The 26,355-nt window shown below is 35.8% G+C and overlaps 3 protein-coding genes across 3 annotated transcripts; 1 reads left to right on the plus strand and 2 right to left on the minus strand.

Moving 5' to 3' along the window:
* The first annotated feature begins 4,374 nt into the window (after positions 1-4,374).
* Positions 4,375-6,213, plus strand: LOC113688291 (thiohydroximate-O-sulfate sulfur/sulfate-lyase (nitrile-forming) NSP5). The gene is made up of 2 exons (XM_027206081.1): positions 4,375-4,629; positions 5,010-6,213. The coding sequence occupies exons 1-2, from the start codon at positions 4,600-4,602 to the stop codon at positions 5,967-5,969; spliced, it is 990 nt and encodes a 329-aa protein (XP_027061882.1). The 5' UTR covers positions 4,375-4,599; the 3' UTR covers positions 5,970-6,213.
* A 1,324-nt stretch (positions 6,214-7,537) lies between these two features.
* Positions 7,538-8,237, minus strand: LOC140006926 (uncharacterized). The gene is made up of 3 exons (XM_072049602.1): positions 8,047-8,237; positions 7,798-7,902; positions 7,538-7,700 (listed from the first exon to the last, which is right to left on the minus strand). The coding sequence occupies exons 1-3, from the start codon at positions 8,235-8,237 to the stop codon at positions 7,538-7,540; spliced, it is 459 nt and encodes a 152-aa protein (XP_071905703.1).
* Positions 8,238-13,898: 5,661 nt separating this feature from the next.
* LOC113688081 (fasciclin-like arabinogalactan protein 2) lies at positions 13,899-15,497 on the minus strand. Its single transcript, XM_027205728.2, has one exon. It carries the CDS (start codon positions 15,417-15,419, stop codon positions 14,199-14,201), a length of 1,221 nt encoding a protein of 406 aa, XP_027061529.2. The 5' UTR covers positions 15,420-15,497; the 3' UTR covers positions 13,899-14,198.
* Positions 15,498-26,355: the final 10,858 nt, after the last annotated feature.

A 26,355-nucleotide genomic window follows, 5' to 3' on the forward strand; every position in this document is an offset into this window, starting at 1 on the left:
TTTTTTTCTAGACATTTTATCAAATACACGGTGTGAGAAATCATTTGTTATACAATTAATATTCAAAAATTTTTTGAATGCCATAGCAATGTTCTAAAAATTGCACAATAGAAAAGATAAGAGAATAATCTTTGTTTACCTTGATATTATCAAGGATGATGATGAATTTTTATATACTGTTAATATAAATATTGACTTCTCAAAATTACGTTTGACAAGGAGAAGACAATGAAAGGAAAAAATACAGGAGAGAGAGAATCGGGAAAGATATTAGATGGAAAAAAGAAATAGAGTGTGCCTCTATCTCTGTCTTGACACATGTGCAACCTATGTGGCAAAAAAAAGATTATAAAGGTAATAAATTTTAAAATTAAGTTACTTTGGGTATATATTTTAGAAAGAGAGTTATTTTGGCAATAAACTCTATATATATGTATATACATATATATAAAGCCCTAGTTGATACAGGGTCAGACCAAAACTATATTCCTGAAAACCTTATTCCAATCCAACTTTTACAGTTCCTTAGAATAACCAATAATCCTAAATTTGATATTGAATTCAAATTTCCAAATATACAAAACCAATTCTCAGATACCTTCTTTTTTAATGAGTATTTGACTAACCATATCATCTTAGGAGCATCATTTCTCAATCAATTGGCTCCTTTCCAAATTATCTATAAAGGGATAATATCCCAACTTTTTAAACTAACTACTTCTTTATGCAGAAACATGGTAGGTGAAGGAAGTTCATCATCATACAATCCAGAAGAGAAAAACTATCTCTTCGATGGATACTCTACTTGGGAACAAACCTCCCACAGAGAAATATCCAGCAATCAAACCAATGAATGCCAAACGTCATCAAATCAGAATCAAGCTAATTGGGAATGGATCCCTGAGGAATCATCCTCAAACTGGATACCTGAATTTATTTGTCTAAGAATAGAACCAATTCAAGAGATCTATTGGTTTTAATTGTCCTAATATATATATTAAGAGCTTTCCAACTGTCCATAAGGAGATTTTGGTAAAAACAGGTAGCTTGGACCAATTTAGGCCAAACTCCAAACCATATGGAGTTAATTGATGAGGACAACCCTAAACCCATGGGGTATACAGGTAATTTCCTCTGAATATATTGAATTATATGATCTAGTTGAGATTAGATTCTCTTTTTTTCTTTTTTTTTTTGTACGCCTCATCTTTGTTAATTCTTTCAGGCACATTTTTTTCTTTACTTTAAAATTTGTGAACATTAAAGCTATAGACTGTAGAAGCACAGACTCATATGCTTTTCTTAAGAGCATATCTTGTCATACAGCGTAAGCAAAGACAATTTTCTATGGCCATGACGCAATGCGTAAAAAATCGAATGGGACAATTTCAGATACCCCTGAAGTTTCACGAAATATCACCTAGCTCCCTTGAGGTTTTCAAAATCTCACTTAGCACCCCTCGAATTGACATTTTGGTAACATTGTCACCCTTCTAACCAAAAGTAATATTAAAAAATTCATGTTTGAGGAGAGAGATTATTTTAGGGCCTTTAATACCCTTAACCTATTGAAAAATGAACATTTTACAAACCAAGGAAAAAAAGTATTAAATTGGAACCATCTTAAAAGTGAGGAGATGAAAATTAATAAGATTTTATGTTACAGCCAATAGTCATTTCTATAGTAGAGAGAGACAGTAAAAACAAATATTTTTTTAAACCATTTCTATAAATAAAACTCTCCATAGCATTGAAGGCAATTAGCATGTAAAAAGCATACATTTGAGCCAAAAAAACTCAGCAATAGATGAAATTCAACTTCAATATCATACAGAGAATATACACAAAATAGACAGACTTTTTTATGGGTATAAAATATGAAAATTTTATTATAAAAAACTCAGAATTTGAAAACTGCAATTCGGAGTTTTAGTTACTTTATTTCTCTTGCGCTCTACATGAATAGGAACAAATAACTAAATAAATAAATAAAGTTGTGAAACACAAAAAAAGGGGAAAAAAAGAACCTGCAGCTATTTTTCTCCAAATGCGCTGAATATTTCATTGATTAAATCCTATATTTCATTGACATTTAGAGAAAGAAAAATAAGTTTAGAAAATTTAAATATGAGGGTATTATTGACAGTTCATCACCTTTGATATTAGCATATGGCCCTACTGTCACTTCAAGGGTGCTAAGTGAGATTTTGAAAAGTTTAGAAGAGTTAGGTGATATTTCATGAAACCTCAGGGGAGGTTTCTGAAATTATCCCAAATCGAAGGGGAGCAGTTTGGTTTGTACAGGTATGATTCATCCATCTTTTATATTAAAAAAAAAAGATATTAAGGTGGGCAATTGCGTCGGAGGCAAAGTCTCTAGTACATGCTAGACTGCAATCCTTTTCTATTCACTATTTTTTATTTCTTAAGAAGTGGGGAATGGAAGTGGGAGAGAGAGAAAAGAAGACAATGAAGTCATTATGAATGGAACCCTTGTTTGGAGGCAAGTAATCCGAGCATATCTATAATTCCACTCTAATACCACATTCTAAATCCTCGTAGATGCAAACTGTGTAAATTTTTTTTTTGGGTTTTAGCTTTTAGGGTACATCCAAGATATAGAAGACATGATTGGGATGCAAAACAAAAGTAGGTCTGTTTGAATCTAATTCAGCACTTCAATTTAATGAAATCAGATCTTAACATGTTTAAATATGTTTGATAATAAAAAAATTGAACATCTGAATTGATTAAGTAGCATTAAATTTTTCAAGTAAAACTTGCTCCCAAAAACATAAGTGATAAATTATTCACTTAATATGATGATATACACTTAAATGTATTAGATTCAGTACTTAACAATTTACTAAGTTAATGAATTCAGATTTCAGATTTAATGAATTCAGATTTCAGATTTTAGTTTTTATATTTTGATTTTATCAAACGCATCATAAGTTATTGTATACTTAAAACAAGTGTGATTGGACAAGAGTTCATTCGAATTTGACTCGTCAACTAATCAAATCAAATATGAACAATGCTTTCTACTTCTTAAATTTGGCTCAAACTTGAATTGAGTAGCATAAAATATTGAGCAAAGTGGCTACAATGGATCCTATTAGGAAATGGGACAAATTTATCCATAAATGATCTAAAAATTATAAGGGTTAGAAAAAGAATTATGTTTATTTGAAGCAATTAACTTTTTCCACCAAAAAGAGGGAAAAAATCCAGATGCATAGGTAGTCTGTAACACTTTTATAATGTGCGTAGGACTAACTTTTTTAGAGGCAATTGTGATCTACATAATTAATTGTAAAATGATTAATATCTTAATTATTATTATATTAATATTATATTAATAATTATACAAACAACTAAAAGCAATAACCAGCCGCCAACATCATCTCAATCACCCAAATATTTCGTCAAGATTTTGAGACCCTCTGTATACAACATTCTTGGGCCGAGTTTTGTTTTAACCTATTGGCTATTACATTTAATCAAGTGCCCAGAACAAACTAAAAATGGATGCCGTGATATATATTAAGAGCTTTCTATATCTCCGCACGGGAAAAAATGTTTTGAAGCCAAATGGAGAAAAAAAAAATTGAACATGGCATGTACCTGCATGTTTCCTCGAGCTGTGATTTTTAAGGAGCTTTATAGCGTCAATAAGGAGAATTTGGTAAACACAAGTTGTTTGGACCAATTTAGGCCAAACTCCACCAAAGCATATGGAGTTAATTGAATTCGTCAGGACACCTAAACCCATGGGGTATATAGGTAATTTTATATTGAATTATATGGCACTAGTTGAGATTAGATTCTCTTTATTTATTATGCCTCATTTTTGTTAATTCTTTCAAGGCAAATTTTTTCTTTACTTTAAAACTTGTGAACATTAAAGCTATAGACTCAAAACGGGACAAACTTTAATGCTTTTCTCAAGACCATGTATTGTCAGTACAGCATAACATAATTTATATGACGCAATGCATAAAAATCGAAGTGGTGCAATTTGATTTGTATTGGCATGCTTCATCTCTCTTTTATTTTAAAAATAGAGTTAAGGTGGGCAATTACGTGGCATGCAAAGTCTCCCCCCCTTTCTATGACTCCAATGTCTTTAATATGCCCACGTGAGAGAGACGTGCTATTTTAAGTCGGAGAAATGAGTAAATACGAGCATTAGAACCAAAATTGATCATAATTTATATGTTGGGATGATTCTGGTTGATTTTAAATGTTGGGAACTAAAAAATTTTTTTATGAAAATATTAGGGACTAATTTGGCAAATTTCCCAATTGTACCTCCTGGCGGCAGATGACCCCGGATCCATGAACTGACAAATCCGGACTCTACTCGTTTTCAAGACACACAGACTTATTTAACCTAATTATACGGGCTTTTCCGGAGCAGGTATAATAAACCTCCCTTATGACTCGTTTTCAAGACACACACAGACTTATTTAACCTAATTATACGGGCTTTTCCGGAGCAGGTATAATAAACCTCCCTTATACATATAATAGAGTCACTCAACCACCAGGGCAGTGGGAGCGCTCGGAAATCACATCAGGAAAGCCTTTGAGGCCATGAGTTTCATGCAGGGCAAATGGTTCAAGGTTAGCCTTTGAGCCTTTTAATTTTTTTTTTTTTGATCTATTCATTGCACTCTTCCTTTTGTTGGTCTCAAATTTGAATTGAGTTTTGCAGAGTTCCTGATCCTCTTGTATTTGACATTTTGATGTTATTTACAACTAAAGTCAATCATAGCGCTTAATCATGTCAATCTTGTCCTGCATACAGTTTGAAATTTGTGTTCCGTATTATGATTTTTATCTTCCTCACTTTTATTATTTATGTATAGATGCTAACAGTGAATAGTTATAGTTTGTAATGTCAGTTCCCATAAATCAGTATTGGTATGCATCGGAAATAATGAATTTAAGGAACTTCTGAAAGTAAGTTCAATTTTAATTGAAGATTCGATTATGATATGCAGCTAGATCAGAAGGGAGCAGGGCCTGGAGCAAGAAGCTCACATGCCATTACTATTGTTGGAGATAAGGTTTATGCCTTTGGTGGTGAATTTACCCCCAGGATACCTGTTGACAACGCCTTATATGTGTTTGATCTTGTTGAGAGAACTTGGTCAGTGGCTGAGGCGACTGGAGATATCCCTCCACCCCGTGTTGGTGTCTCCATGACTTCCGTTGGTGACCTTATCTATGTGTTTGCGGGTAGGGATGCCACACACAAGGAGCTGAATGAGCTCTACTCCTTTGATACCTCTTCTAACAGGTGGACCTTACTCACCAGTGGGGACACTGGGCCGGAAAACCGGAGCTACCACTCAATTGCTGCCGATGGTCGGTGCCTATATGTGTTTGGTGGCTGTGGTGTTTCCGGGCGGCTTAATGATTTGTGGGCCTATGATGTTATTGATGGAAAATGGACCAAATTTCCAGCGGCTGGAGAGAATTGTAAGCCTAGAGGTGGAACTGGACTTGCAGTGTCCCTTGGAAAGATTTGGGTTGTATATGGCTTTTCTGGAGTGGAGATTGATGATGTTCATTACTTTGATCTGGTAGAGGAGAAGTGGATCCAAGTGGAGACAACTGGAGAAAAGCCAACCCCCCGAAGTGTGTTCTCGACACTTGGAATTGGAAAGTATATATTCATCTATGGTGGGGAGATAGACCCTAGTGATTTGGGCCACTTAGGTGCAGGGAAATTTGCAGCAGAGGTCTACGCTCTGGATACTGAGACACTAGCTTGGAAAAAGGTGGAGGATGGCTCAAATTCTGGCGAGCATCCAGGGCCACGGGGATGGTGCGCATTTGCTGGTGGGAAGCTTGATGGTCAAGAGGGACTCTTGGTATATGGTGGCAATTCCCCTAGCAATGACAGGCTTGAAGACATATACTTCTTCTGTCCTTCCCTGTTTGAAAATGGAAAATGATGATGCATCTGGCACTATGACGTTTGTGCAATTTCAGCAGTGGTGCTGGAGGTATTAAATTTATAGAGTATGTAAGTTGCTGTAAATTATCCTCTCTTGGAATTAATAAAACTTGCCTTTCTAGATGTTGTATATTATAATCTGGACTGTGTAAATGCCGAGATACTCTGTTATTTGTTGCTTTGAATGTTATCAGTCCACTGATTGAGTGAATGAAAAGAATAGCTAACTGCTTGCCATGCGATATCGCCACTGTTACTTTGAAATAGACAAAAAGTGTGCCTTGCTGAAGAAAACTGTGCCTGTTTCATGATTTCCCTCTCTGCCTGAATGTTAGAAGTTCATTTTATCTGTTTATGCAGCCTAACAATTTCATTTATGCAAGTGCTTAGTTCTTTATTCTTTGAATGCCATCTATTGGGTTTATCTTTCAACAACAGATGCAATACTGCCTTTATCTCATCAGCCTTTTAGTTAACCAGATTCTCAGCATTCCATTTTTTTTTCCCCTAAAGGTGAACTGGAGCTCTTATTAAGATCAAAACAATAAGTTTTTACAATGAGATTAAACTCAAAACAAATCAGAACACAATTGCCCAGCCATCTCAGAACTAGCCAACTTCAAGTAAGAAACAATACACATAATTACAAGGTAAAAATTGTCTGACCAAAATCCCGAGCTATGCCGACTGTCCAATTGATGTACTACTATTGTGCAAAACCATCCTTTAGAAACATTCTCTGGTTCCGTCCAGTAGCTGCATGAGAAAGTCAAACCTGCTCAAGAATTGAGTTATGTACACAATGTATAATAAAGCCATGAGAGCTCAGCAGACCATGGATAGATTCCTCGAAAAATCAAATTCAAACTTTGCACCTGTTTCCGTATTTGTGCTGAGCATCTGCACTAAAACTAATTGATTTGAGTCTCACTGCTTTGCTCTCTGAGAGTACATCTACTGGCCGAGATTAAGCTCCATTTTAACAGTATTTCTCGAGTTACCAGTCTCCCTTTATATACCAGCCATAAGATGAAGACATATCTCGGCATTCTTTTCTTGCATCAAGCTAATTTTATACTGAACCTCATCAGGTTTTTTTTTTTTCGGTTATAGTTCACTAAATACATCTTCTACAACGGAAGCCACCTTGGATCCGCACCTTACCTGATCCTCTGTATGAATCTCAGGCTGAGACTATGCTAAAGTGGCATTTATCAGTTCTTGGGCCTCGCCAGTTCTTCTACCACCCAAGATAATTGCACACCTTAGCTGTTAAAGAACCGCCAAAATCTGCAATCAATTTAGGAGTGAAAATTTCTAGCAGCCTACCTACAGGATGCCATTCATCATGCCAAAAAAGAAAGGCGAGTTTGCTGCCTAATACTAACAATATGTTCAATGAGAGGCTTAGTCACACTTGTCAGTTTTCAATATTTTTCTCCGGCACCTGTACGCATCTAACCTTTTCATTTAATGCCCAAACAGATTTTCCTTTTAATAAAGGTACGAGTCCAACGCCCCACAAAACGTCTTTTTTCAAGCAAATAGACCATAGGTGTTTCAAGATTAAGAAGCACTTGTTCCAAAGGTCCAAACTAGCGCCAAACCTCCTTGATTTGCAGGTTCACAGACATCCAGCCAAGACAGCTTTGCCACATACGTTTCCTCTGAAGTACCTTTCCATAAAAATGTAGCTAAAGTACTTGCAAATACCATGACTTGGACAGCTCTAGGTAGAGTTAAGAAAGAACACCAGTAAAGGTTAATGCTGTATAGAATATATTCAATAGGTTGCAGCCTGCTCTGTTACTTTTTTGAGAGCTCACCTCTTAATTCTAGACTGAAGTCTATCGTTGATCACTTGACAATCCCAACCTATTAATCTGGTAGAAGTAAGAGGTACTCTCAAGTATGTAACAGGAAAGACCTCTCTGTTCATTCCCACACAAGAACATAAATATGCAGTTCTTTCAGAAGATATTTTGGCCATAAGTAACTCGGATTTCTGCAATTTGGATCTCAATCCAGACAGCTCTTTGAACTCTACCAAAAACTGTTATATCACGGTAAATCACTTGTCAATTGCAGCAGTCGATGCAAACAAGTCATCAGCAAAACACAAATGGGTAAGCCTCAGCCGTTCACAGTTAGTACGATAACCAAATCCCTGCTCGTCAATGGAATGATCCAATAAAGCAGAGAAACTTTCCGTAGCCAGTAAAATAAATGAGGGGCACGGGGTGCCCTTCTCTAATCCCCTTGTCATTCTTGTGAAAAGCAGTGAAAGATACAATTCATGTTACCATAGAAGTAAACAGTAGCACAACGTTTAGCAACCCAAGAAACAAACAATACATCCAATATACTCGTAACAGCCAACAGAAAGGCCCGGTTCTCATAAGCTGTCCTTAAATGTAATCTTCATAGCACATCTAGGCTTTTCCATCATTTCTATGGTAACTTTTAACAAGGTCATGCATAAGAAATACAGTATCCATGATTGATTTCCCTTCAAGGAATGCACTCTGATTCAGATCTAATTAAAGGTGGCATCACATTCTTCAACCTTTTAGTCAACAATTTAGAGTAAACTTTATAGAGGGTCTGAAATCCTTCATCTTGCCAAGGTGCTTGGACTCTTGGGCTCATACATGTACTGATTTTGAAAATAAAACTCTATAGCATGATTAGCATCCACCAATTAATCACCTAAAAAACTCCAATTCTTTATAAGAACGTCCCCGGTGTATCCATCTGGCATTGGAGCAGCTCCTTTCTTGATTGAAAATGGAGCATTTTTAATTTCATTCACTGTAGGAGCTTGCAACATTGCTGCATGATCCTGAGAGACTTTTCTGGTTAAGATAGCTTCCAATTTTACGATACTTAAATTAAACATAGTAGTGGAATCAGAAAACAAAATTTTATAATATCCAAGTATCCAACAGTCTCTTGTTTAATTGCCTCATAATCTTTTTACACCACTATTATAGTTTTATACTAAATATTGATCTAGTGACTGAGAATTAGTCACTCATTCAATACCATGGTATTGGCTGACATTTCTCCAATATAACAAAGTTTAATAGTAACAGTTGGGCGTGATTGGAATTCCCATTCTGATGAAGCTGTGCTTTAATTACATGAAAAACTTAATTCAGTGATCATGGAACTTCCTAGCATTTAATAATTTTTAATCCGAAACTTGTGCAAAAAGAAGAGACTTTACAGCTATCCGAATTGGAAGTTTGGGAGCAAAGGATCGATCCATATCTTTAAGAGCAAGTCTACAATTAGGTCAAAGCGTTAAAGCACCTAGCAGCTTTTTCTGGTGGTTTTCATTTGTATTATGGTTGAAATTTTAAAAAAATATAATATGCATTTTTAAACTATAATAGTTGTATTTTTGCTTCTTAAGGTATTAATTATAGTACTTTAATAACTTATAGTTTTAATTTGTAACACATTGTTTCAATTCACAATTAAATATGTTTTTCTTAATATCTGTGAATGAAAAGACTTTAGTACAACTAATGTGTATTTGTTTATTGAAATATATTATCCATTTATTGGCAATAAAGTATTCTCATTCAAAAAACAGCTATTAAAATTCGATAGCTTTCTTACCAATTGAGTTGTGTACTACAGATTGATAGTCTAATTTACTCGAATGCTGCAATTGAGTTATGCGCAAATACCAATTGATTATAGTTTAGAGGTGCAAATTGCAAATAATCCTTGTATTTACGGTGCGAAATCCCCTGAAAGAGAATGGCCTCAAAGAACTCAGCTATACGACGGGCACTTGGGCGTCGGTGGGGATACCTAACCAATCCCCGACCCCACCTAAGAAGTTCAACATCCAACTGCCTAAAAAAATTAATAAAAAGATTCATCATATATATATATAGATATTGTATAGACTATTAGGCGTAGATGCATACTAATGTGAATGAATTGAATTCAAATTTAATTTGAAATTAGGTAACATGCATTCATACCTTCTAATATATACACTGTCAATATATATGAAATTAACGTAACAAATTTTAACACATGATTGCTTGCATAACAAAGAAAACATGTACATGTATACATACAAAATGAGTATCAATATAAAGTGTAAAACACATAATTTTATATAAAATATAGTTTAATATACAATATGCAGATGATAGATGGGACATGGATAGCGTCGTTGGATTAGGGTTCTCTGTTGTCCCTCCATCAATGGTGATTGCAGTGTAGTTTGATGGTAGACATGTGGTGTTTGTATTTTTAAATAAGATGGTGGATATTAAATGTGGAGCACTAATTATAATGTACCAAAAAAATTTGTTGTGTGTTTTTTTATCCTATAATGGAATATTTTTGAATTAGATGGTGGAGATTAAATATGGAGCACTAATTCTAGAGTTTACATACAAAAAATGACTATAAATTACGACATTATTAAACGATAGATACAAACGTGGGCAATTTTTCCTAATTGTAATGTGTCAAAAATATTTGTTTTGTTTTCTTATCTTTATGTGTTAATATCTATATTTGTTATATTATTGTTTATATCCGTTGAATTAGTGTCCCCAGCGTGCTCTCTACCACCACCGGTGACAACGGAGAATCTTGATCCACGTCCGCAAGGGGGAATTTTTCTCTCCCATTTCTTTGGCCTCTTGGGTGGCCAGCCAATTGCAAATCTGCTGGTCCTACTTGGAGAAAGCAAATGTAGCATGCGAAGTAATAAAGTTTTAAACGATTAGTAATTTATAATAATATTATATTAAATTAATCATATATATACTATTACAATTCGATGGATGATACATTAATAAATTTTAAATTTTAAATTTAAATTTAGATATATGATACATATGTAAAATTTGAATTTAATATTCAAAATTTGCTCATGTATCATTTATTTAACTGTGATAATATATTACACAGACAGTGTATATAAAATTTACTCTATTATATTCTAATAAATAGGTGGTAGATCATACATCACTTTAGAGTGTATGTAGGAATTATATATTATTTGCAGTTCCGGTACTGCTGACTCTACATCGGTGGCCTCTAGTAATTTGTACAGCTAGTGCCAGGTAAACGGACAGATACATGGAAAAGGATTTAACAAAAAACAATATAGAAGGCATAATCAAATACAAGGAATTATTAGTAGTAGGAAAATGTCTATTTGGTAATCTTGCCAACTGGTTTCCACTCAATTCCCCAACCAGGGACCAGGGTCCAGGATAGAATTATAGAATACCACAAATTTATTGTGCGCCAAAGTCCCGATCAGCCACAAAATAGATGGACCCCGTGGCACAAGTTCACCCGAATAACGGCATTCCACCTCCTCCTCACCGACACTATGGAGACGTGCTGGTGGGGTGGGCTTCTACATTTAGTGATAAAACAAGGATTAATTTTAGAAACTTCCACTATGGTTTCTAATAGTATGACTTAGCACCTTTAAAGTTAAAAAAAAAAATCACTTACCTCCACTATTTTCAAAATTTTGTAACATTTTAACCCAATACAGAATATATAATTAAAATAATCAATTCAAGAAAGAGAAAATAATTTCTTTTCAACAATGCTCTTTTATTGCCCTAGTTTTTCCAAAATTGTAAGTTTGATAATCAAACGATAATAATAAAGATAAAAAGCACATAGATGTAAGTCTAAAGGGACAAAATATAATTGCCGCATAAGCAATAAGCTTTTTAAAGTACAACCAGATAATAGAAGTTTATTTAAAATGTTTTCAAATTACAAAAGAAAACTTTTCCTATTTGGTGATTTAAGGTCACATAATGAGAGATGGGTTCGATGTTATTATTTTTTTGGCAAAAGGATAGATTTCCTTCGCAAGAGTGTTGCAATTCAAGAGGTCAACTGTGGCTTTGAAACTATAATATTGGGTCCACCTTCATATATTGATATGCTTATCTTGTTCCCTTAAGGTACCAAATAAAAGAACTCTTTCCTTTTATGTAAAATGTTTTGAGTGAATTTAATAAATTTTATAAACTGCTAAGAATCTTTAATTTTTATTTATCCAAATCAATGGCTTGAAAGTTGGAAAAAAGTGAAAATGTTTAAAATCACATCTAAAACTTATTTGAGATTTTTTAAAGGTGCAAAAAGTTATTTTTTTCATCTTTACAATATTTCGAATAAATTTTCATGCTTTGTAAATTATTTAAATTTTAAAATTTTTAATGTTTTTGTCACCAAATTATGGTAAAACATGTTAAAGGATCTCTCAACCCTATTAAAAATTTTTAATTTTTCATTAAAGAACACATTTATCAAGTTTTCAATTGTTAATGGATTTTAAATTGGTTTGCTACGACAATTAAGGTACTAAAACAAAAGGACAACTTTTGAATCAAATTATTTTCTATTTCCTAAATTAATTTTAAATCAAATAATTTGAATTGGGCTGAAAATGTTACAAAGAATTTAAAAATTGGGAAGTCAATAGATATTTTTAAATTTTAGAGATGCAAAGTGATATTATTGAAAATTTCAAGGGTGGTTTCTGTACTTATCCATTAAAATAATAAGCAAATGTTTCAAGGGTGAAAAAAAAATCCTCGAGAGAGGTTGTAAAAAGTTGTTTGAAGTTTTTGACCAAGCACTATTTATATAGGACCAAAAAAATGCTACATTAATGCTTCCAACGGATAGAAAGTAGATGAAGAGTCAACTAGCTGTTGGAGTATCGGAAGTCCGGTACATCCGAAGTATGCGTCCGACAGTAGGTAGTAAATTTGAAAAATCTTCTTCAATTCTATCGGATGTCCAGTGCTTGCGTCCGAAAGCAGACAATGAGTTAGAAGGAATATCTCAATTCTATCGGACATCCGGTATTGTCTATGTAAGCGTCCGACAGATTTCGTCGAGTTTGAACGATCCTATCGGACGTCCGATGCTTGCATCCGATCGAGGTCAGTGAGTTAGGGGGAATGTCTTATTTCCTTCGGACATCCGGTGGTGGAGTTCTTCATGCGTCCGAAGTTGCGCAATGATTATCGGACGTCCGATCCAAACGTCCGGCAGCTTTCAGCAATCTTTGTCTTCTTTCAATTGCGCTTGTTCTTAGAATCAAATTGCTGCATAATTGAAAGTATTTTTTGAAGATATATTAATATTATCCAGTTGTTTTGTAAACATCAAAAGTTAGGGACTAAAATTAACAATTTCCCCCTTTTTGATGATGACAAAACAATGGATGGAGGAAGAAATAATTGAGCCAAAAGCTCCCCCTAGCTCAATGCATCAAAAATTTTTTTAAGTGCCAAACTTATAATCTCAGAAAACTCCCCCTTTCACATATCATTCATTTCTCCCCCTTTTTGTCATCATAAGATGAGAGTAAAAATCAGCAATAATAATTCAGCAACAATAATAGAGGATTGTACATAAGCATAAGATGGTACGTTTTTCTTCTTCTTTTTACCAAAAGAAAAAGTTTATAAGTAGTTGAATTTTTCTACTTTTTGTTCCCCCTGTTTGTTTGTTAGCAAGTTTCAGTTATGACCAAATCGTGTAATTTTGCAAAATGAGAGGTATCAAACTTGTCTAAATTGAAGTATTGCCAGAAGTACGAGTTACTAATCAATTATGGCGATAAATGGACGCCAAAATACTAGGATCGAGATTCTGATTTTCATAAATACAGCAATAATTAGTTGTGATTTTCTTAATTAGGACTCTTTCATAGCACCTCGGGATTGTGATTTTCTCAATTACTATAATATAATCTAGTGGGACAGTGTAGTTGTTGGGACTTGGGAGAAGGATCTGTCACGACGCACTGATTGGTGCCCCACAAACAACTATTTTTCCTTGTTTTCTTTACTTTTGCCAATCTGCATTTCTGGTTTCACGCTTCAGCCTCGGCAGTGCAACGTGATCAAAAGATAGTTTATTCATTTATTACTTAAAAGGTATGAAGAAATACACTTTAACTTTGTGATCATCATCATATACAATGCACAAATAGCTAACTAATTACAAGTTGAATAGACCCCAAAAAAAAAAAAAAAAAAAATTCAAGAGGGAGGAGAAACTAATTATTTTGTGTTATAATTTAACACAAAAAAACTAGCATAGGAAACAAGAAAACCGTACTTTTTTTTGTGCCTTTTTTTAACAAAAGAAATAAACAACATGAGACGTATGTAACACAAAAATCTCACCCAAGTCCAAATCAAACGAAAACGAGACATCCCAAAATCAAGCTCAAAGCCACCGACATCCATCCACCACGAAAATTAACGATCCTTATTGCTCCATTGTCACTAGCCGTCTGATCCGCCGGTACGCTATCCTCGTCGGCGGCAGGTCCCGGGGCATCTGCGGCTGTATCCTTCTCCTTCGCACCCTTGGAACCTTTTGGAGCAGGGGCAGGGGGAGCTTCCTTGAACAATTCTCTAGGCAACAAAACTTTATCAATCTTGAAAACAGCTACTGGATCTTCATCAATCACTGTTCCTGTAATTGTCGCTGTCACCACATTGGTGTCCAGTTTCACGTCTTCTCCGTCGTTTTGCACTGTGACATCGTACTTGTTAGCTCCCTCGGTGGCCAAAGTGTTCATTTTCCCATTCTTTGATCTCAACATCCCTAGAGATTTGTAGGTTGGGGTCCCATGATAGAGCAGCAATGAAACCTTCCCTTCAGAAGTCAAGTTTTTGTAGCTGGGCATGAAAGAGCTCAGGACTCCATCAGATGGACAAAACAATGTTAAACCAGCCTCGACGTTTTGGACAAAGGTTTCTTCAGCCCCTGAACTCTTTAACAAGTCTGCAAATGCTTTGCAGCCTTGTTTCTCCATTAAAGTAGTCACGTTCAGGGCTCCAGGTCCAGAGACCGGAGCTTCAGCATCAGGAGATAGTAAAACGTGGCTGATTTGGATGACAGCAACCACATATGGTATTTCATCAACAGACTTGACAAAAGTAGAGGTAAGGTCGCCATACTCGCCTTCGTTATTGCCCGTTGCGAACCCGACTTTGCCGCCTTTCATGTCGGTAATGTTGACGTAGCCGGCGGTGCCGGCAGCCTCGCCGGTGGCTTGGAATAAGGTGGAAGTTGTGGTGGATCCTTTGCTGATTTGATGGAGCTTTCTGGCTCCAAAGTAATCTGCAAAGACATGGAGGGAAAGGACATTTTTCAACGAGGGCAGTGAGAGGTGTTTAGCTAGGAGATCGGACATTCCGGCGTTGTCCACCACGCAAACGGTAATTGTCCGGCGGCGGTTGATCTCATCCGCCAGGTGCGTGGTCGTTAAGTAGTGGTTGAAGGTGGAGAATTCAGGGTGTTTTGCGAGTATACGGGTTATGTTGTGTGACTGTGCGTCGGTGGAGGACAAGAGCAGGAGTAGGAGGAGAGGAAGAGAGAATAGAGGAAGACAGAACAGTGGTCGCATCGTGCTTCGAGCGTAGTGGGGGAAAAAATATGGTTTTGGTTTGAAGGGGAGTGAGGGGGAACAAGGCTTAAGCTTTTAAGGTTATCTATTGGAGAAGCTTTATACATATTAGCTTGGTATCTTCCCCTCCACACAACCCAACCCAACCCCCACTCCCCGGCCCCACCCTTCTCTCTTTTTTGGTTTTGTTATGGTTTTCGAGGGAAGGTTTTTTCCCAATTAAAACCATAACAACCATACTTAGGTCTGCATTTTTTTTTTGAACAATAATGATGTAACGTCATTATTTTTATTGTCATTTCACCAAATTAGAGGCTTAGAATAGATAAAGCAACCTTACAATCACAAAAATGAAGAAATCCAAACACGGAAATGACCTAGATCGGACCGCATTAGTTGATCTGAAACGTTCATTTATATATTTTTAATTTTATAATAAATGACTGAGATCGAACCAAAGATGACATGATCTGAATTGTTTACTGCATTGTGTAATTGCACCTATAACTGCAGAATCTCTTAGTTCGAGATGCAATATTAGAGTCTAGGTGTTAAAGCCAGTTAATTACCACCCAACATCATTTGGGTCAAATTGCGTTAGATATGGACCAATTATGAAGTCCATTTAGTTCAAATAACTTGGACTGTCATACACCTTCATTAAAATATATATATATATATATGAATCATTCAAATTTTTTTCTTTTATATATTATAAGGAGCACAATAATGGAGTGCTTCAATCAACAAATTAATCTACAATCGATGGTAATTATAACTCAATCGTATTACAAATAAATCGCAAAATTGTGCTAGGAGAATAAAATCATCGAATTGCTTTCCTTGCCTCTCTCTCTCTCTCTCAAACACACACACACATAGAAATAGCTGATTTTATAATGCAAATGTACAATATGGATGTAAAATTTACGGATAAATACCCCAACGTCAGCGTGTGCTTTCGATTCCAGCATCGGGCAAACTTGTTATTGTCATATTTGACTAACTTGTTCCCTTTGTTCTAACAAAAGAGAAACTATTACTACATAAAATTTCTTGGATAAATTAATTTTTATTTCCTTGTGTAAGGATCGAAGACAACCTAAGAGAGGGTGAATTAGATTGATTAAAAAGCTAATCAAATTATGGGTACTTTTTGCTCAAAATGAAATTTACCCCCTTTTCTAAGTGACCACACAATGTAGCAATTAGCAAGAAAGCACGATTGCTTGGGAGTAGAAGAGATAAGCATTTAAAAGATCACAATATAACAATAAGTAAATAAGAAAGGAAGAATTGCAAATCAATTGACTACTAAACTCCTCTTGAGCTTGTAGGTCAATTTATAGAACAAGTTTCTTCAAGTTGATGAAGTACAACCAATCTTGTGTACAAAGAAAGGTTCACTTCCTCCTTACCCCAAACCCCACTCGGTCAAGCAAGGAAGTTTTACTATCCCTCAGGACAACCCTCACAGAGTTACACTATTGAAGTATTCACTCACAAATGAAAAGTTTACAATGAACTTCACACCACCAAAACTACAAATTTTCTTTGGAGAGTGTTTTCTCACTAAAACTACTCTAGATCTTTTGTATTTTCAATGTGCAAAAATTGTTTGAAATTTTTGACCAAGCACTATTTATATAGGACCAAAAAAGTGCTTCATTAATGCTTCCAACGGATAGAAAGTAGATGAAGAGTCAACTAGCTGTTGGAGTATCGGACGTCCGGTACATCCGAAGTATGCGTCTGACAATAGGCAGTGAGTTTGAAAAATCTTCTTCAATTCTATCGGATGTCCAGTACTTGCGTCCGAAAGTAGACAATGAGTTAGAAGGAATATCTCAATTCTATCGGACATCCGATATTGTCTTTGTGAGCGTCCGACAGATTTCGTCGAGTTTGAACGATCCTATCGAACGTCCGATGCTTGCATCCAATCGAGGTCAGTGAGTCAGGGGGAATGTCTTATTTCCTTCGGACATCCGGTGGTGGAGTTTTTCATGCGTGCGAAGTTGTGCAATGATTATCGGACGTCCGATCCAAGCGTCCGACAGCTTTCAGCAATCTTTGTCTTCTTTCAATTGCGTTTGTTCTTAGAATCAAATTGCTGCATAACTGAAAGTATTTTTTGAAGAGATATTAATATTATCCAGTTGTTTTGTAAACATCAAAAGTTAGGGACTAAAATTAACAATCTCCCCCTTTTTGATGATGACAAAACAATGGATGGAGGAAGAAATAATTGAGCCAAAAGCTCCCCCTCACTCAATGCATCAAAAATTTTTTTAAGTGCCAAACTTATAATCTCAGAAAAATCCCCCTTTCACATAGCATTCATTTCTCCCCCTTTTTGTCATCATAAGATGAGAGTAAAAATTAGCAATAATAATTTAGCAACAATAATAGAGACTCCAGTATTCCAGAGAAATGATATCAGAATTCAACAATCACCAACATACCAACATTTACCAACATATCACAGAGAATTGATATCAAAAGAAGTATCAAACAGAGAAATAACAATCGAAATAATTATCAAAACAAATCATCATTAGATCAGCATCATTCATTTCTCCCCCTTTGTGTCATCATAAAATTTCAATAATATTCAAAAATATCAAGAAAAACTCAGTTCAAAACATCAGAAACAAGAAAATTACAAAAGAACATTATGAACAAGAATCTCACCGATCTTACCGATATCTCCTACTCCAATTGTTTTAGTTTTCATGTCATTTCCAAATGTCACTTTGCCACTAGACTTTGGCTTGAATTTGATGAAATGTGATGGATCACCGGTCATGTATCTTGAGCACCCACTTTGATTCCTTAGTAATGTTTACCAGATTCACCTACTCAAGAGTTCAAGAACTAATATTTGGTACCTTTTAATTTTTGGGTCCTTGAGAGTTAGTATCATGTCTAACTATCTACATGCATTTCATGCCTTTTCTCATGTTCATTCTCACATAGCAATCGCTTTTCATGTGACCTTTTTGACAACAAAAATTACAGATAATCAAAGAGTTATTTACATGAACAGGTTTAATAAATCTTACTTGTTTTCTCTTATAAACAACAAAATCATTTGCAGCAAAATTTATCTTCTTCTCATAAGTGCCAAAATGAGGTTTTGTTCCATTTTCTTGAAAGCAGTTTTGTTTCTTATATTGGAGTAAATCATTTAAATTATCCATTCTTCTTTTCAGATCACCTTGTTCCTTTTTGAACATTTCACAAAGTTTTGTTTTTCTATCAAGCTCAAAGTGTAAATGTGAGGACTCGAAAATTTATTTATTTTAAATTCCTATTATTAGCTTATTTAAATATTTAATTGGCTGTTTACTCCTAATATTTTATTTCAACCTTTTTAGACCCAATTACATGGAACTATGACTTACTTATATTTTTAAAATGACTCGTTTTAAAATTTAATTTTTGAAAACTCGTTAAGTGAGAATAGTGAATACGCGTTTGGAGACAATAAACGATTTGAGAATACAGTGAGTTTGGAGAGTGAAGACTCATACATTAGTTTTAAAATAGTTATTTTTATGTTTAAATACTCAAGTATTGGTTAGTAATACTATCGTTGCAAGAATTTCTTAGAAATTTCGCTCTATGGCGTACAAATCGGAAGTACGCATTTTCGCGCGCGCGATTAATCGAGAGACTTTAGACCTTTATTTTTAGACTATTTAGAGTAAATAATAATAGTATGAATGGAAGTGCATTAGAGGTTTAGTGCACAAGTGAAACAAATCCGAGAGGAAACGAGCACGAAACGCGCGCTGTCGCGCCCCATTTTTTAATAAGAAAAATAAAAGACAGGTTTGGAAAAATGGCTTTTGATTGAATTTTTGATTGAAAAAATGATATTTGATTTGAAAAGAAAATGAAGAACATTGGTCTAAATGGGACTTGAAAATGCGACGATTTTGGACCCAAAAATAGTAATTTAAAAAGGGTTTTTGATTGGAAAAATCAGAGTCGCCACTTGATATAGAGTTAAGGTGTACCAAGTCACCTAAAAATGAATTTTAAAGAAAAAAGTAGAAAATCCTTTTTAAACGACTTCAAGTCTACGAAAATCAGAGAAAAAGATTCGGGAGTCACATTTGAAGAAAGGGAAGGCAAGGATAAGAATCCAAGGCACCCTTTCAACCTAGCCAAGGCTAGTTGCGCGATTTAGTCAAAGATTTTCTTATTTTAACCTAAAGATTTATCACATTTGGATGTACTATATGAATGCAAACCCTAAACCTAGAAGTGTGTCGGGGGGTCGAAATGTATCTTCAAATCTCAATTGGTGCCAATCACATTAATTGTGATGCCCAATAAAGACTCTTCGAAGAAGTCACGAATAATGCAAGTCATAAGACTCGAAAGAAAGAAAAAGTAAAGAAAATAATAATATACAAATGTGTATGTTCTGAAGGAATGCATCATAATGGGTGCGGGGACTTACACTCGTGACTTTCAATGTTCCTTTTAATAGAGGGAATACGAGCGTGCTAAGGCTAGAAAAGCCAAACTCGTCCATATCCCATATCCAAGGGGTCATCCCTAATCTAATCAAGCAAATGTACTAATCTAATTTTAATTTTCCTAAATGAAATGTAAGTCTAGTGTTATGTATCACACATACGGATATATATATAAGCATGAAATAAGGAATATGTATATATGGAGGGAATATGAGATAAGGGCTATACATATAAGGAAAGTGTCATGCAACATGGTAAAGGCCTAAAAAGTGAAAAATATACATGAGATGGAGTGATTTTATCACACAATCATGATCTAACGCGTAGACAGTCCCTAAGGGTTTAGCGTTGGACTAACCCATGCCTACAAATTCTCACTAGCGTTGGAGTAGTAAAAAATCGGAAAAGGGGACCACAACTAGCGTTGGACTAGTGTGGTGACGTCACACATCAGTTACAATCAAATAAATCATGTAAGACCTAATAAAAGCATGTAAACACATAAATCACGTATAGCACATAACACATAAGCATGATATCTAGATGCAAAGCCCTAAGAAAGCGGATAACACATAACACATAAGCATGCAAAACATACCAAGCAAATAAAGCAAACAAGCCCTAACGATTAGATTGGGGGGGGGCCCTACTACAATTTAAGGGGAAAAGAATAAAATAAAATAATCCCTAACTATTACAACTTTGGCATTCAAGTGCCTTTCGAATGATCAAAATTAAAAAATAAATATACAAAACTAAAACAAATAAAGTGGATAAATAAATAAATAAATAAAATAAAAACATTCAAAAGGCATGCAATTAAGCACATAAATCACGTAGGGCAAGTAGGGTCAAATAAAGTGAGAAATAAGGGATAGGGTGTACCTCCCTTGAATTGGGGCCCTAACGAAATGAAACCACTTATTTGCCCTCCAAAATACAAAGAAAAGGTCAAGGCATCATTTTAATTAACGAATAATCACAAAAGATAAAAAAATGAATCGTGAAATTGAATCAATTAAATCATATAAACAACCCACATTCAAGAAGTCAAAAGAATAAAAGACTTGATTGCAAACATTAACAAAGTTTTGGGGTCCAAAATAAAAGAAAAATAAAGTTTAGGGACCTATTTGCAATTAAGCCTGGGACCCAATTGAAAGAAGTTGAAAGTTTCTAGGGCCACAGTATAGTTAAGAAAAAATCCAGGGACTGATTCGCAAAACCAGTTACCAGATTCTTAATAAAACAGGCCATTGGGCCATTTTTATTTATTGGGCCAAAAGTCGCTTGGCCCAATCGGAAGTCCAAGGAAAAACAAGCGGGCTAGCCCATCATTTTCACTAATCTAGCTCATATAAATTGAAGGGCTTTAAGCCTCCAAGCCCAAATCATCAGTCCAGAAGAACATACCAAAATCTATTATCAAACCCAACCAAATAAACCTCTTACCCAAAAATCCAAGTTCCCTAAACCCAACATGATAAAATCCACAAAATCATTAAGCCACAATTATGTAGAGCTGTTAATCGAGCCGAGTCGAGCCGAGTATTTGGCTGCCGAGCTCGACTCGAGTTTAATTCGAGCCGAGCTCTACTCGAGCTCGTTAGAAAAACGAGCTTTAAAATGTGTTCGAACTCGGCTCGTTAAATGTACATGTGGCTCGAGCTCGAGCTCGAGCTTGACTCGTTTATCACAAACGAGTCGAGCTTCACGAGCTCGAGCTCAAGTTCGTGCAAATTAACCTTAATAAAAACCTATAATTTTTAATTTTTATAATTTTGATTTCTAAAATGACAAATATGTCCTTCATTAACGAGCTCTAACGAGTTACTCGAGTATCAAACGAGCCGAGCTTACTCGGCTCGTTAACTAAACGAGCATGTTTCGAGCTCGAGCTCGACTCGTTAACCAAAATTAACGAGCCGAGCTCGAGCCTTAACGAGTCGAGCTCTAACGAGCTTTCGAGCTACTCGATTGACTTAACAGCTCTACAATTATGATCTAAAAACAAGAAATAATCAAGCTAAAAGACTACTTAAAAACATAAAAAGATTAAAATCTTAAAAAGGTCAAGTAAGGCCAACTTTTTCAATCTTTGAGTCAAATCAGAATAAGGGGAAAACTTGAGGGGTTCAAATGCAACCAAATAGGGACTTAACCGAATGAATTATGAATGTTTTAGGGTCGAATTACGAAGTTCTGGAACTCTGGGGCCAAATTACAAAACAAAAGAAAAATGGAGGGACTGAGATTGCAATTTTGGACAAGTGATCATCTTCTCCACCGAACTGATTCAACATCAGTTGCCAGCGCAGCTTTCTTTTCAATCAAAGCCATACCAGAATTCGGTAATAGACAACAAAAACCCAAAACTCCCTCTCCTATCATTAATTCTAATTCATACGATGAGAAGCATAAGGGAATAAGAAAACAGAAAAGGTGCAAGACACCAATACATCAAAAATTTTCAGGCGCAAGGAAATGAACCTGCTGACTTAGCTGGCTCTTTCACACGGAAAAAATGCAACCAAATGTTCTTTCAACGAGAAATTTTCAGCCAGGCATTTCGTCGAACAGGTTGGGGGCATTAGAGTTTTTACTAATCTTCTACTCAATTAAAGCTATATTCTGCCCCAAAATTTTGTCAAAACACAAGAAGCTCCAGTCCAATCGACATTCAAAGCATACATACTTCCAATTCGTGAATAACTCAACAGAAAAATTGCTACAAGCCACAACGTGAAAAATAAAACAGGCTTCGAAAGCTTGTATAAAACTGAAATTTGAAGGATAATAGCGGCTTACCGTATCCAGAATGGCGTCCCTTTCTTCTTGCCTCCTTCATTCTGGAATTGGCCATGGAGATTTCGTTGACTGCATTGGGGTCCAGCCAGACCTTGCCTCTGCCGCACTTGGGAACGCTGGCGGCGAGCCGCCTCTGAAGCTTCAGTAACACCATCCCTTCGTCCGTCAGTCCGTCTCCTCCTCCTCTGTTCTTTTCTTCCTTGCCTTTTGTTTATCACTTTGGCTCTCTCTTTCATCTTTGCCTCCCGAAGACTCTCCCCTCTCAATTTTTTCCAGAGTTTCTTGTTCTTGTTCTATTTTTCAACTCCAAAGCCTCCTCTGTTTTCCCTTTGTCCGCCCCCTTTTTCTCCTGCAACCCTCTCTGGCTTAGTTTCCTCCATCTCCTTGCCCTCTTTTTTTAGTTTTCCTCTGTCTTTTTTGTTGCCCCCTTGCCGAAGACCTCCCTCAATTTTCCCTTGTTTTGCTTTTCCTTCCTCTCCGTTTTCCCTTACTCTATTTTCCTTTCCAGCCCCCAGTCCCCAGTTCTCCTTCTTCCTCTGCTTTTCTTATTCTTTTCTTTCCTTTGCTCCCCAGACGAAACTCGCTCCTCTCTTCTCAACTTAGCCGCCAATCCTTTTCCTCTTCAATCCGTCCCCTTTCCTTGTCCTCGTCCGTCCGCCTCTGTTTCTTTCTTTTCTTCTATTTTTTCCTCTAGTCTCAGACGAAGCTCACCTCTCTAATTGTTCCCCCCTTTTTTGTTTGCGGCTGTTTGCATTTTTAAAGGCACCTCAAAAAACTAAACCTAATATGAAAGGCCAAGATTTCAAATCCCAAAGTAGGCTTATGTGTCTTGTTCTTGTCCCTTTGATTTTTTTCAATAAATTAAATAAAAATAAAGCAATTTTCTTAACAAAAAATGAAACTAAGATAAAATAAACAAAAAATAAAATAAACAAAAATCACCTAAATAAATAAATAAATAAATAAAAAAGAAAAGCTAAAATTTTGGTGTCTACACGCGCGAACGCGCACTATTCCTAGTTGACTTTTGGAGCACTTTTTGGCCACACACTTAAGCTTCTCAAGGAAACTTCATCATCAGCCAAACATACTCTCTCTCTTTGTTCTTGCTGGCCGGCCACCCCAAGGAAGAAACAAGACCAAAAGCTCTTCATTTTCTTGCTTCATTTCTTGTCCAAATCACTCCAAAATTTTACTACACCTTGCAAACCACTTGGAGATCAACTCAAGCTAGGAAAGGAGCTTCATTTGCATGGTTTTCTTGAGTTTCAAAGGATCAAAAATTTCTGCTTTAGTCATCTAAGGAGGTAACAAATGATCAACCTCTTGAATCTTGGCTTATATAAGTTATATTGCACTTGTAAGCTTATAGATGCATGTGGGTAGCTCTATATTGTTGAAAATCTTGTGAGTGGGCTCTATGAAATCCCACAATGGACTTGATGAGCTGGTTTGATGATATTGGGTGTTATTTATGTTGAATTAGTGCTTAATCTAGTGGATATAAGTTGTATTGTGGAAGAAAACTCAAAGGGAGTGAAATGAGAAAAAGGGACGGTTCTGCCCCTGTTTTGCCGTGCCCCGTTAGTGCAATTTTTGTATTCCAATTGACTTGATTTTGATGTAAATGTGTAATATAGGTTGTATAGAAAGTTTCCTCAAAAAATTACTTGATTTGGCTCGGTAAAAGTTGAGATTTCGAAATTTCACCAAAACTGGAAAACGTGACCAGAGTCTCTCTAGTAGTGATTTTGTATCAACCATAACTTTTTGCTCCGATGTCGAAATCGAGTGCCGTTTGTGGTATTAGAAACTAGACATTTCCAGTTTTTCATTGGTATAAAATTTATTTCCTGATTCCACTTGAGTGAACCGTACCAATAGTTTGAAGATGCCTGTCCTGTTTCACGGATTTACTGGAGTGCATGTTATGAGATGCAACTTGATACTCGAATATGAGCTAGTTGTTGACAGAATTTTAAAATGATTACTCTGTGAAATTGTAGCCTTATGAATGCAGTCTTCAACCCCACCAACAACGCTCAATTCCAAGTTGAATTGAGTGAGTTATGGCCGAATTTCAAACCTGCCTCGTTGCTTGAAAACCCTAAATTTGGGCTGGTCACTGGCTAATCTTGATTAGGAGTTGTTATTTCGAAACTCTTGGTGTTAATCACCTATCAAACACATTTTTTGATGTCTCTTAGACATTGTCTTCATAAATGGACCATGTTTGAAAAGATTTCATTGGCCAAATGATTGAGAAAAGAAAAACGAAAGTGCAAGGCAGAATTGCCTTAGGAAATCGTGGAACTTTAGCGACTTTGTTACCCAACTTTCCGTGCGAATTTTTACATGAAAGTTGACAGAGGAATAGCTCTCATATGGTAGGGTAATACTACCAAATTTGATACCCTTCCAGGTCCATTTCGATGCTCAACCAAAGTCTTAAACTTCCCATTTTAAATCTGGAAAACCCTTGTTTGGTGAGGAAATTTCAGTAATTTTGAGCCACTATATCTTGGTGCTTGAAACTCCGATTCTTGTTCCGCTTGTTGTGTTTTAAACTTTGATTGTAACTCTATTTGAGTTCCAAATTTCAGAGGCTAGTTCGCATTGTGTGAATTTTACCAAATTTCCAAACTTTACCGAAAATCAACCCAAATCTGTCTTGGTATTCCAAAACAGCATCTTGGACCCAAAATTTGAATGCCTTCCATTTGAAATCATGGAATAGTGTCTTCTAGGAACTTTTATTACTTTGGAAGAAGTTTCCAACGGTACCAAGTTTTCTAATTTTGGACTTGTGGAGAGTGAGATACGATTTTCCAAAAATTGCTTGTCAAAACTGAAATTTCCGAACTTAAAGGAAATCAAGTCCTTTGCACTATCCATTTTCCTTCGAGATTGCTTGACTATTTTACATTTGATTTCAAGATGAAAATCCGATTTCCTTGTATTACTAAAACCTCACTTTTGAGTCTCGATTCACGAGTAATTAAGTCTCATTTTCGCGATACCTTCTTAGATTGTACACTAGTACAATCTTCTTCGATAATTAGGGGTCTTAAGCGATAATGTGTAATAGTTTATTATTAATTGCTCACGCACTCAAGAGGACCTTCAAGAGGATCCCACAGTAGACATCTGAACCCTCAAGTGTACTTTACTTCTTGAGTTACTTGGTGAGTGTTAAGTGCATGAATAGTTGAAATTATGGGAACGTGATACATGTTCAATTGTTATTGTCGATTGGAAATTTTGAAAATGGAGTCGAGTGTGTACTTTACCGCACTCGTTCTCATTTGAAATGAATAACTCATGAATGACTTGCTTGAAATGAAATGAATGATTGAATGTATTGAATGCTTGAATGACATGAAATAGTATGCTATGGCTTCATACATCGTGGAGTGAATCTCCTCGACTCACAAATGTTACATGGGGGACGCCCAAACTCATAAGCCGACCTTGGGACTCGAGCAGGCATGGGTTTGGTCGGGAACCTCGGTGAGCCATGAGAATAATATGATAAACTTGATCTATTGGAGAGATCTTGCTTGGCCTACTCGTGCAGTAGCACCTTTATCGTCGTTCGGGCCCGGTGGGGGGTTGTAAGGTGGAAGGACATGTGA

The sequence above is a fragment of the Coffea arabica genome, chromosome 5e (assembly GCF_036785885.1).
Source record: "Coffea arabica cultivar ET-39 chromosome 5e, Coffea Arabica ET-39 HiFi, whole genome shotgun sequence".
NCBI classification, from domain to species: Eukaryota; Viridiplantae; Streptophyta; class Magnoliopsida; order Gentianales; family Rubiaceae; genus Coffea; species Coffea arabica.